A 13,338-nucleotide genomic window follows, 5' to 3' on the forward strand; every position below is an offset into this window, starting at 1 on the left:
TTTCAACAAAAAATACATAATAGTACAGCGTAATGTTGCTTTGCAGGTCCAAAACAAAAAGAGCCGTTATATTTTTCAGTTTTCGTTGTCAGCCGCGGAAGTTTCAGTGATTTTAGTGTTGTCGGATATTTTTCTTTGTGAAATAGAAATATTGCGTTTGGATTGCAAAACTAAAAGTGGAAGTTTTATTGCAATGTAAGTAAGCGTTTATCCATTTTATATTTTACTTTTTTCATACCTACAACAAATATACATATATTGAAATTTTATAATTCGTTTTATTTAAAAAATGTTAGGAAACAAGCTTGTAATCCTGTAATTGACATAATTGTTATGTAATATATTCCATTTAAATGTAATATATTACTTTTCAATTAAAAAAATGTAAATTTAAAAAATATATTAAAAATATATACAGGCATATAATTGAAATTTTTTGAATGTGAACAAACACGAGAGGCGCTTTATTATTTACTTTCATTTCTTAACATGATAGACGAAGTTCTATAGGGGGATGTTTTGTGTAGTAAATAGAAGCAAAAATGCAAGAGAAAATATATAATTAGTTAATTTAAGTGAATTTCATAAATGATCGGTTTACTACACGTATGTATATTATATAGTCACTTACTAGCGAAAAGTTGTTCCATTATTTCACTCGATTTTGGCCGAGATCTACCGCACGCTACACAACCAGCTATTTTAGAGTCTCTTTCGATAAATCGCAATAGTGTCACTATTAATTTAAGTTCTGCCACAATTTCCATCTAGATTTACTACCTTTATACAACTATCAGTAGTAGAATAAATAATAAATAACATAAAATAAGCTCCGTAAAGACTGACAAATCCACAAAACTTCAAATCAAATTAAAATGTGTCAAATGAATCGTCAAACAGAACTGTCAAGGATCTCCACCCTAGAGTCCTTTTTCCGCCCACCGTGCATGAATACATGGATAGCATTATGCTCCTTCCTTAGTCTTCTTATTCAAAGAACACGACTATGAGGTATTTTTCGCTAAAAAAGATGTTGAAAATCCTGCATTTTCTTTTAAATTTCGGTGTATATTTTTCGAAAACTTTTTATAACTGCCTGTTTACCGCAAATTTTCCCAAGGTATAGTTTCTTAGTCTCTGATATTACCATAAAGGAAAAATACGGTGGCTCTCAAAATTTTTTCAAAAAAAATCATTTTCTTTTTAAATTTTCAAACTTAAATAACTCGGTTATTTTGGACTTATCTGAAATATGGTAAAGAGAAAATATGCTTCTTTTATCGAGATCTACCGACACTGTAAATATTTGCACTTATTTAAGACTCACCCTGTATTATTATCTTTTATAATAAAATAAAATAATGTAAGTAAGTATACAGTTCATACCAAATAAACTTTTAGTCACGTGATTAAGCTGGACCGGCACAGTGTTGCCCACTTTTAGATATTTTCTTTTAATCAAAATATTTTAGTAAACAAAAATAAATTAGTTCTAAATATATAAACGGTTATTATTTACATCAACAAAAATCACCTTTTCAACAGCCCTTAAGGGACATAAAGGGCCATTTCTACCGCTTTTCCGTTCAAAATATTTTAATAAAGTTGCGATTAAGCTATCTTGTGCACTTCGCACTAAAAGAGGCTCTAAAAAGAACAATGTTCGACTGCAAAGTCTGCTAGTAAACATTTTTAAGCTTAAAGTATCACAATACTACCGTATGATCGAAAAAAAAACGGCGTCCAGTTGGCTGGGAAATGACGATCGATGACATTTTCCATATAAATTTACATATAAAATGACAGCGATCTTCATTTCATAGCCATCGCTGACGCCGTTTTTTCTCGATCATACGGTATTTATTTAAACCAAAAGCTCGCAATACAAAACTAAAGGGTAATTATTGGGAAAACTGGATATCGTCCGATTTTCACCAAAATTGGTATACACCCTATTTTGAGGTCGTAGATTACGAATCTGAACTTTTTTTCCTGGCGGTTTCTTACCATTTTTCAGAAAAACGGAAAATAATTTCAACATTGAATTTTTCTTTATTTCAGCCCTTATAAAGTAATAATTTCACTATATTTTCTTACACTTGATTGAGGATAGAAAAATGTCCAAAATTTTACTGAAAAACACTTTTCTTAACAAAATAACAAAGAAAATTGAGACCAGATGGAAGTTCATATATACTTCTTTCTCTCTCCTAATTGAGACCAGATGGCATTTCATATATACTTCTTTCTCTCTCCTATGTAATGAGAGAGACAAATATATCCTAGATCTAATCTAGAAATTTGAAAATTTGCAACGTTGCATACACATACAATTTGCAACATATTTTGTATTTTTTCGGGTGATTAGGGATTTTAAATAAATTACCTATTATGAGATCTGACAATAGATAAATATAGGTACCTGTTATATTATATCAAAAAAAGATTAACCCCCTCCGCAAAGAAGTTATATAGAGACTATTTATAACCACGTAGTTGCACGAAAGAGTTTTGATTCCATTGGTTTCAACGTCTTTGCGGAGGGGTTTAATCTTTTCTTGATAAAATATAACAAAAAAAGATAACCCCCTCCGCATAGAAGTTGAAACCTATGCAATCAAAACTTTTGCATGCAACTTCGTGGTTATAAATAGTCAGATCTCGCTGGTAAAATAGCAGTTACGGGAAAGAGCCGTTTCACTGGCGATCGCCTTTCGCAATCCCAGAGGGGGCGAAAAAAACGCACTAAATTTAGGTTTAACAGTGACAACGTTGCTTTAAATGTCAGAAACACATAACCCAACATTTTCCGATTGTTTACATATTTATTTTAGCAAATTTTCCTCTATTAGCATAGAATTGGTTAAAAAAGTAACAGAAAATAGCAAAAATAGCCTCCTTGTTATTGAATACCTAACAAAATGTGTTAGAAAACCTTAAAAATATGAGAAATTAGGAAAAATTCGATGTTGAAATAATTTTTCGTTTTTCTGAAAAACGGTAAGAGATCGTCAGAAAAAAAGTTCAGATTCGTAATCTACGACCTCAAAATAGGGTGTATACCAATTTTGGTGAAAATCGGACGATTTCCCGTTTTCCTAATAATTACCAACAGTGTCAAAACGAATGACAATGTCAGGAAATAAATAAATAAATGCGGTAACTTGACATTTTTTACAGCAGAACTACCACCTGAATCCCCAGTTAGTTAGCCCGGCGCCGAAATATGTCCATAGTTGGCAACAATGAATTTAAAAATCGCGCCCTCGATTACGTAACTAAATGTTTAATTGATATTAAATATAAGTAATATATAAAAATATACTAATGTAGTAGTTTTAATGTTAGGCGTACTAAAAAACATATAGGTAAAAATTAAAAAACAGAATAAATCGCAATTAAAAATTTAAGCATTAAAATTAGCATTAAAAATAGGTATATAACTAGCGACTCACTCTGTACACGCATACAGTCTGACAAACGGATCTGAAACAACGGGGTAACGGTGAGGGGATCGCAATTTTCTAAAATCATGACCGATATCATTCATAAAATATCCACGAGCGTGCGGTGTTTCATAAAAATATATCAGGAATTTTTATAATATTTTCCAGTAAAGTTTATAATATTATTTTACTTTAAATGTACCTACATTTTGTTTAGTCATTTGCCAAATATAGTAATATTTGTTAAAACGCATGTACTAATTACAATAACCACAAATCAAGTTAAAGATATAAAACACAATACAATAACACCGCCACTGGATTTTTCAATAGTAGTGACTGTTTCTACTATTCCTAGAGAGGGGCATAAAGTTGGGGGTAATGGCGACAAGACGTGCGAGAATCTCGACCAATCAGACTGGTTGAATCCGGAATACCATGATGAATTTTGTCAGCGTTGCCAGCTTACCCTAAGCGGACTTTATCGTAAGGAAATACTTTACCTTTTATAATAGGCAGAATGAACGAAATCTCTTAATTAGATAAATATACATTATTACAATAAGAACTACGTCAACATATTAGCATATATATAATTATGTATGCTGAAATGAACTAAAATATATTCAATTTATAGGTAATATCGAGCAACTTTGCTTTTCTATAATTAAACGTGACAACATCGACTTTTTTTGCACGAATTCCTTTCGCTGTTTTAGATTCGTTTGTCAGATAATAGAGCTTTTGTAATATAACAATGATTTGAACTATCCACAACCATTTTTCTATGGTTAAACGCTTGTTAAACTCTAATTGAGATATATTTTGAGGTCGCAATTTATAAAAAATAAAATATACCTAGTATTCTATTAAAAAAAACTAAGATTTAATAATCAAAATAATAAAAAAATCCAAATAATAAAAAAATAAACAATTCAAAAAACAATAAAAAAAGAAACAATTTATAAAAAATAAAATATACCTAGTATTCTATTAAAAAAACTAAGATTCAATAATTCAGATTTTTTTAGTAACTTATATTTAGATTTAGTTTGCTGGTCTTTACCGATTTAGCTATGGCTTCTTTAGATTGGCCCAATTCGGCATTCTTTCTTACTTCCGTGTTCAGGACTTCGCTGAGTTTTTCCTTTAACTGACAAACTTCATTTAGTTCGTAGCACAACGATAGTTTTTCTTTCGCATTTTCAATCTGTAGTTCGTTCAATTTTTGCACGTTGTCTTTCAACTGAGTGATTACTTTGTCCCTTTCGATTATTTCTTCTTTCAATTTTTCTCCTTGTTGCTTATTGTATTCGGCTATTAACTGTAAAAAAAATTTAAATGTTTTCGAATATGAATTTATAGGTTTGTTCCAACCCGCCGCAGAACCGTCACCGAACGGTCACACTCGTGCGCAGTAATTCAAATGTGTTCCAACCGGGGTTTGACGGTTATCGGACGATCCTATTTGCATACCAACCACCTTGGGATCGTTTAGTTACGATTTCAGAACGGTAATTTCGGTACATGGTCCAAATTGAGGACTGTTTGGGTTGACTTAATAACGCGCAATAAAGCGGGCGCAATAAAGCATATTGGCAGGGATTATGGATTTTTAACAGCTGATTCTGGTCCGGCGTTCGACTAATGTTTCTGTCTTGGTTATGTTTTACGAATTAACTATTCATTACGTGTTACGAATTAACTATTTATTACATATTTATTACGTGTGCGTTATACTTTTGCTTGTGAGTTTGTATGGACTAAATCGTTCGGAAATTTTAAATTGTACACTTTCATAATTATCTATAGATAATAATTAAGGATGAGTGACGATGGTATGACTGATTTCTTTACCTCCACTTCAGATAGTGACAATTTGGAGTTGCTGCCTAGTGAAAGGGTGAAAAATGAACAATATTTAGGTAAGCTTTAATCGTATTTTCTTGTTTCCTCGAACAAAAACAAAAAGCCGATCGATACCCGCACGCTTGACATTTTTGACAGTCCCGAAAACAATCCACAAAACGTTCCAACGATGATACTTTTTGCACCGTTACGAAACTATTCGAAGTCCGCGCATGCTAACAAAGTGCAAGAAAACCGATTCGAGTACGAAACGATCCCGAAATGCTGGTTGGAACAAACCTTATATCAGGTTTGTGGGAAAATATCGTTGAAATATGTAAAAATAATATCTTTATTGATATCTACTATTGATACACAGGTTGCTATTATTCAAGTTGTAATAACCACTTTGAATCGTCCACTGAAATACCGTATGATCGAAAAAAAAACGGCGTCCAGTTGGTTTGGAAATACGATCGATGACATTTTCCATTTAATTTTACATATAAAATGACATCTTCATTTCATAGCTATCGTTGCCGCTGTTTTTTCGATCGTACGGTATGAATGAAAAGGAATAATAGTATATTGTTTTATTAGGAGTAAAAATGGCATTTCCTGTGGCGAGGTTGTACGTTTGACGGACGAGCGTTTGAGTCCGACATACAGCCGTGGCACAAAAAGTCATTTTTACTCCGAATAGAACATGCTATTTTTTTTCAAAGGCCACTAATAATTTTTTAAACAATTTCAAACGTTTCTAGTAATATAAGAAGATTTAAAAGTCATACCTTGTATGTAATTATATAGGGTGGTCCAAACTGTATTCCGGAAATTTCGGCAGCATATTTTGTAGATAAAAATAAGTAAAGAAGTTCCTATAAATGTATGTCCTAAAATGCTTAGTTTCGGAGATACAGGGTGTAGAAGTTTTTATTTCGATTTTTTCCAAAAAATGTATGAAGTAACGTCAATATATGGATGAAAATTTGTGTCTAGCAGTTTTTTGACATGAGAAATTTGATTTTGATGTCAACATGACTCGTAATTGTAGAGGGCACCACCTACATATTTTTTAACTGGTTTGGGGAGTAATAACTTTTTGTGGGTACCTGTATAAAACTACTGAGTAAAACATACATTTACGACGTCTTCTACTTAAAAAAGGTCTTTTGGTAAAAATCGTTACGAGTAATGGGTATCGAGATATTTGGAATCGAATTTATCAATATGTACCTGTCATCATTGACATAGATTAAACATGTTGACTAAATAGTTATTAGACTGAAATCATAAATTTTAAATGTTTTTTGTGCCAAAAGTTCAACAGAAACTGATTTATCATCATTTTTTCGCAGAAACATTTATGGTTAATATAATAAAAAATTAAATTTATAATTTCAGTCAAATAGCTAAGTATCTACTCAACGTGTTTATTTTTTGTCAAAAATGACATGTATTGACCTTTACCGTTTTAAATATCTTCAGAACGGTTGCTCGTAGCAATTTTTATCAAGAGACATTTTTTACGTAAAACGTCACGGAAATATACAGGGTGATTCCGATTTTACTAGAATAACTTCAGGTATCGATAGAACTAACCGAAATAATGATAGTTTGTATTATAAACCATATTCCAAAAACGCTTCCGCTTGGAGTAAAATGGCGCCAAAATTTGAATTAAGTTCTCCAAGGCATGTTGCTATAGTAAACGCCACGAATGTTTGGGAGTGATTCATCGGTCGCTACCATGTGAACTAATCTGTTCAAGGTCACATAAAACTTAATTCCAGTGCCGTTGTGTTTCAAGTCATATAATAATCAATATATAATCTGTTGTAATTTGTTGTTTTAACTGTCAAAGTCTTGTCAAAACATATATTTGGTTATAAATATAAAATGGAATGCACCATTGGTCGCACTGCAAGCACACCAATGGACTGACGCACAAAAACGAATCAATCAAAGAAACGCGATATAGTATCGTCTTTGTCAATCACGCTAACATTTTAGAATAAGTAGGAGGAGCATAGGAATAATTCATCGCTTGATGAAGTTAGAATCGACACGCGCGCTATCATTTTTACATTAAAAACGTAAATTTTTACCGCAGACGTAGGTTTTTAAAGGCCCGGTCTAATCATCTGCCTGCGCTCCTCCTACTTATTCTAAAATGTTAGCGTGATTGACAAAGACGATACTATATCGCGTTTCTTTGATTGATTCGTTTTTGTGCGTCAGTCCATTGGTGTGCTTGCAGTGCGACCAATGGTGCATTCCATTTTATATTTATAACCAAATATATGTTTTGACAAGACTTTGACAGTTAAAACAACAAATTACAACAGATTATATATTGATTATTATATGACTTGAAACACCACGGCACTGGAATTAAGTTTTATGTGAGCTTGAACAGATTAGTTCACATGGTAGCGACCGATGAATCACTCCCAAACATTCGTGGCGTTCACTATAATTAAGTAACATTTTTCGAACGCAGCTGAGCCATGTCCGGAATTTTGTGGAATATCTCGAAAACTAAGCGACATATCAAAAAAATTGAAGAACAAGAAAAGTTAGTAAAATGACGGAAGGTATCAGAAAAAAATACAAATTTATCCAGTGGCGTGCGACAAAAAAGTTCTACAAGGTTCCGTGCAGTTGACACTCACAAAAACAACACCCTGTATAGCAATTAATCCAATTTTTTTCACACATATCAGCCACGTTGCCCTTTGCATTTAACCAAACATTTGCTTATTTAGATCCTCTGGCTTACGAGTAATAAAATAAAAACCGAAAAATAATTCAAATTTTAGCGCCATTTTACTCCAAGCGGAAGCGTTTTTGGAGTATGGTTTATAATACAAACTATCATTATTTCGGTTAGTTCTATCGAGATACCTGAAGTTATTCTAGTAAAATCTGAATCACCCTGTATATTTCTTCACTCAATAGTTTATACAGGTACGGAAAAAAAGTCATTACACTTTAAAACAGTTAAAACACATGTAGGCGCCGCCCCCTACAAATAGGAGTCGCATATTGATATTAAAATCAAATTTCTCATGTCAAAAAACTCCACCAATTTTAATCCAAATATTGACGTTGCTTCAGAAATTATTTGGAAAAAATCGTAATAAAAATGAAATTCCTACACCCTGTATCTCCGAGACTAAGCATTTTAGGACATACATTTATACGAACTTTTTTACTTATTTTTATCTGCAGAATACAGTTCGGAGCACCCTGTATATCGAGAAACTATGGTTACGCTCGTTGAATTTGACACTTTATGTCAGTTTAATAACATATTTTCGTACTTTTATGATTAGGCGTAAAAGTGCCTTACTTTTATGCCTAGGCGTTAAAATGACTTTTTTATCTTGAGACGTTTGAAAAAAAATAGGTTATTAAAATACTTTTAATTTTTGTGTAAAACGTACATTGGCATAGAAATGAAGATCGCTGTCATGTTATATGTAAAATTAAATGGATAATGTCAACGATCGTCATTTATATAGGTCTTGACGCCGTTTTTTTCAATCATACGGCATTTCTTACTGAAGGTGCTTTTATTTAAATAAATGTTTTTATAAAGTGAGGTTAAAAACAAATTATTTACTTTGAAAAGTGAGGTTAAAAAACACACGATATCGTACAAAAGTTAAACAAAATTTAACTTTATACGACGTCGGATGATTAGTTAAAATTATCGGATAAAAATTGTTGTCAAAATATTTCGACCAATAGGAGCACCGTCGGATCGTCGTGTCATCGGATTTCGGATGCATGAGACTCCGGCTTTATGCCTAGGCGTTAAAATGACTTTTTTATCTTGAGACGTTTGAAAAAAAATATGTTATTAAAAATACTTTTAATTTTTGTGTAAAACGTACATTGGCATAGAAATGAAGATCGCTGTCATGTTATATGTAAAATTATATGGATAAAGTCAACGATCGTCATTTATATGTATAGGTCTTGACGCCGTTTTTTTCAATCATACGGCATTTCTTACTGAAGGTGCTTTTATTAAAATAAAAGTTTTTATAAAGGCCTTAAGGACGAATTATTTACTTTGGTAGCTAAATAACAAATTAACAAAATATATATTACTTTTTTTAAAAAATTAGATAATAGATTCAAAATTCCACCATACTTACTCCTAATTTGCTAGCCTTCCTTGACACATTAGTTAGATCATCTTCTAATAGCGGAACTTTTGCAATTTCCCCTTTCAACTGTTGTATAATCGATTTCAACAAGCTCTTTTCTTCTAGATATTTCATTCTCTCATTTTGCAGAGCTTAAACATATAAGAAATATTAAAACTACAAGAATTTCGGACTTCCATTGTCTTTATTTATTTTGCTTGCACAACGTTTCGGTCAGAAGTATCACTGACCGTGATACTGAACCGAAGCACCGCAACATAAAATGGTGGGAAGCCCGGGTTGTCCACAAAGAACCCCATTGGAAAAAGCGCGAATTTGCAGAGGCCATATTTATTTCTAACAATAGTAAAATCTTTAGCGATCCAAGTATGAAAATTTCAACAATATGGCAACCACTCATAAAATGCTCCAATGAAGGTGTTTCCTAATGGAGAAAGAACCTCATGCTTGACTACACCCAAATAACTTTAATGGTGGATGCTCGGCTCTAGTAGATTAGTTCGCATTTGATAACGGTTATTGATACTTCTTACCGAAACGTCGTGTAAGCAAAATAAAGAAAGAAAATGGTAAGTCCGAAATTCTTTTAGTTTTAATACCGAATCATTGTCTACCACATTTAAAGTAATATAAGCAATATGCTATTTTATCATATGTTACACTATTTTTTTAAAATTTACTTTGAAGTGTGTGATGTTCTGTTTCGTATTTTTCTTTCAAATGTTTATTCTGGTGATTGACTTTTTCCAATTCCTTTATTTGTCGTTGTAAGTTCTTGTAAGCTATTTCCTGGTTCTGTAGTAATACCGCATTTTCGCTCTGTATGCCCTCAAATTCGACAGCAAGAAGTCGTTTTTCTTTCTGTAACTAAAATAGTACATTTAATAAATTGGTTTCAAAATAAAGCATGCAGGGTATGCCAAAAGTTATGGAGATCGTCCTCAGTGGGCGAAAAAATCCTAAAACATATGCAAAAAGTGGGGTTAATGACAAAATGTCGAAGATGTTCAGAATTTGGTTCTATAATCGATACCAATTTATCTTTTAGTTACGTAATCAAGGGCGCGAATATGTCCATGATTGGCAACAATGAATTTAAATCGGGCTGCCGGAATTTAAATTTCCCGCTGGGGATTCAGGTGGTTCCTCTGCTGTAAAAAATGTCAAGTTGCCACATTTGTTTATTTATTTCCTGACATTGTCATGCGTTTTGACACTTTAGTTTTGTATTACGAGTTTTTCGTTTAAATGAATTTTGTAGTGATACTTGAAGTTTAAAAATTTTTACTAGCAGACCTTACAGTCGAACATTGTTTTTTTAGAACCTCTTTTAGTGCGAAGTGTTCAAGATAGCTTAATAGCCGTAAAAAACTCATCGCAACTTTATTAGAATATTTTGAACGGGAAAGCGGCATTAATGGCCTTTTATGTTCCGTAAGTGCTGTTAAGAAGGTGAGTTTTATTGATGTAAATAATAACCGTTTATATATTTATAATTAATTTATTTTTGTTTTCTAAAATATTTTAATAAAAAAAATGTAAAAGTGGGCAACACTGTGCCGGTTAAGCTTAATTACGTTACTAAAAGTTTATTTGATAAGAACTATAGGTATATTTTATACCGTACGGCTCAGAAAGTTTTATGATCAAGTGAGCTTTGACTTGAATAGTTACAAGATTCTAATATTTTTTTCTATAAGAATTGTTATACTGTTATGCAAAGCAGATTTATATCGTGCAAATCACACATGATTATAAAACTTTTTCATCATGTTGTATCTACTTTTTGAATTTCCTCTTGGAACTGTGCGATTTCTTCCTTATTTGTGTCGATCTGCTTTTTGATATCACCTGCACCTGTCTCAAGCAGCAGCTTATTTAAGGAAGTCACTTCATTTTTTAGCATGCAATTTTCAGAGGTTATGTTTCCCATGAAGAGTTTGGTCTGTTCTAACATTAATTCCTGTTCTTTTATCTGCAAAAATAATTTTCTAAGTATAAAATACATGTAGTGCTTCTCACGTAACTATTTCTCCTTCTGACACTTGACATCCTTTATGGTGATGCTTTGGCTTAAACGAAAGTTATAGTAAACGCCACGAATGTTTGGGAGTGATTTATCGCTTGATGAAGTTAGAATCGACACGCGCGCTATCATTTTTACATTAAAAACGTAAATTTTTACCGCAGACGTAGGTTTTTAAGGCCCGGTCTAATCATCTGCCTACGCTCCTCCTACTTATTCTATGTTACAAAAACTTTTATATAAATGTTTATATACTAGAAAAAAAATCAGATTTTACATTTTACTAAAATATATAAATAAGCGCATTTCTACAACAACGCCACTGACTCCCGATTGGTAAATTGAGAGTTGCCTACCGGTCGAAAGTCGTTTCAAGACTTAAATGGATTATTTAAGTCAAATTTCTTGCAAATTTGGCACTGGCGAACTATATTTTATAGTTCTTGAATACAAAAAGTAAATAAAATAAACATTTAAGGACTACAAACTAAGAAAATGCAATAATACAACCAGAGAGAAGTAGCGGCAACAATACTTTACTACACACGTGCGACGCGTACTTTAATAGATGAATGAACAGGCGACCTCGCCTCTAATCGGTGTTGCCATATTGTAAAGGATTTATCCTTTTTACATAGTATTCGACTTATAATTAAGTAGTATAAGGACTATTTAATACATCTATGGAATATTAAAACCTACTTAATTAAAATGCAGTATTAAGATATCAACATATGTGTATACTAAGTAAAAAAATATTGATAATATTAAAGACGTGACAACATAGGTTGGACGAGGAAGGGTTGGTCGGCTGCGGTCGAGTGTACCCAGAAGTAAACATGTGTACAAAAATGATTGTTTGACCGCGTTCAGATGTAAATAGTGTAGTCTATATTTTATTTTAAGTCTATGATGTAAACCGGGCCGGTCAAGCTTAATCACGTGACTAAAAGTTTATTTGATATGAACTAGCGCTCAGAAAGTTTTATGATCAAGTGAGCTTTGACTTGGTTAGTTAAAAGATTCTAATATTTTTTTCTATAAGAATTGTTATACTGCCATGCAAAGCAGATTTATATCGTGCAAATCACACATGATTATAAAACTTTTTCATCATGTTGTATCTACTTTTTGAATTTCCTCTTGGAACTGTGCGATTTCTTCCTTATTTGTGTCGATCTGCTTTTTGATATCACCTGCACCTGTCTCAAGCAGCAGCTTATTTAAGGAAGTCACTTCATTTTTTAGCATGCAATTTTCAGAGGTTATGTTTCCCATGAAGAGTTTGGTCTGTTCTAACATTAATTCCTGTTCTTTTATCTGCAAAAATAATTTTCTAAGTATAAAATACATGTAGTGCTTCTCACGTAACTATTTCTCCTTCTGACACTTGACATCCTTTATGGTGATGCTTTGGCTTAAACGAAAGTTATAGTAAACGCCACGAATGTTTGGGAGTGATTTATCGCTTGATGAAGTTAGAATCGACACGCGCGCTATCATTTTTACATTAAAAACGTAAATTTTTACCGCAGACGTAGGTTTTTAAGGCCCGGTCTAATCATCTGCCTGCGCTCCTCCTACTTATTCTAAAATGTTAGCGTGATTGACAAAGACGATACTATATCGCGTTTCTTTGATTGATTCGTTTTTGTTTGGTTTGATCCATTGGTGTGCTTGCAGTGCGACCAATGGGGCATTCCATTTTATATTTATAACCACATATATGTTTTGACAAGACTTTGACAGTTAAAACAACAGATTATATATTGATTATTATATGATTTGAAACACCACGGCACTGGAATTAAGTTTTATGTGACCTTGAACAGATTAG

At 32.4% G+C, this 13,338-nt stretch overlaps 1 protein-coding gene and 1 long non-coding RNA gene across 5 annotated transcripts in view; one reads left to right on the top strand and one right to left on the bottom strand.

Moving 5' to 3' along the window:
• The window catches only part of LOC115891565 (putative leucine-rich repeat-containing protein DDB_G0290503), a 68,287-nt gene extending 55,472 nt beyond the window's left edge, over positions 1 to 12,815 (bottom strand). For 3 of the 4 annotated variants that reach the window (XM_030912059.1, XM_030912057.1, XM_030912060.1), the window contains exons 1-4: positions 11,259 to 11,446; positions 10,156 to 10,342; positions 9,464 to 9,606; positions 4,513 to 4,770 (exon numbers count right to left, since the gene is read on the bottom strand). In XM_030912059.1, coding sequence (XP_030767919.1) covers positions 4,513 to 4,770; positions 9,464 to 9,606; positions 10,156 to 10,342; positions 11,259 to 11,432 — 762 coding nt within the window. In that variant the 5' untranslated portion in view covers positions 11,433 to 11,446. Of the gene's footprint in view, positions 1 to 4,512; positions 4,771 to 9,463; positions 9,607 to 10,155; positions 10,343 to 11,258; positions 11,447 to 12,629 lie in introns of those variants that run through there. The other variant, XM_030912058.1, reaches the window with a different exon arrangement.
• LOC115891571 overlaps positions 1 to 13,338 on the top strand; it is a 62,753-nt gene that overhangs the window by 13,644 nt on the left and 35,771 nt on the right. The gene's annotated exons all lie outside the window — the stretch shown is intronic.

This window comes from Sitophilus oryzae, unplaced genomic scaffold (assembly GCF_002938485.1).
Source record: "Sitophilus oryzae breed Bouriz unplaced genomic scaffold, Soryzae_2.0 scaffold_1185_pilon_pilon, whole genome shotgun sequence".
In the NCBI taxonomy this organism is placed as follows: Eukaryota; Metazoa; Arthropoda; class Insecta; order Coleoptera; family Curculionidae; genus Sitophilus; species Sitophilus oryzae.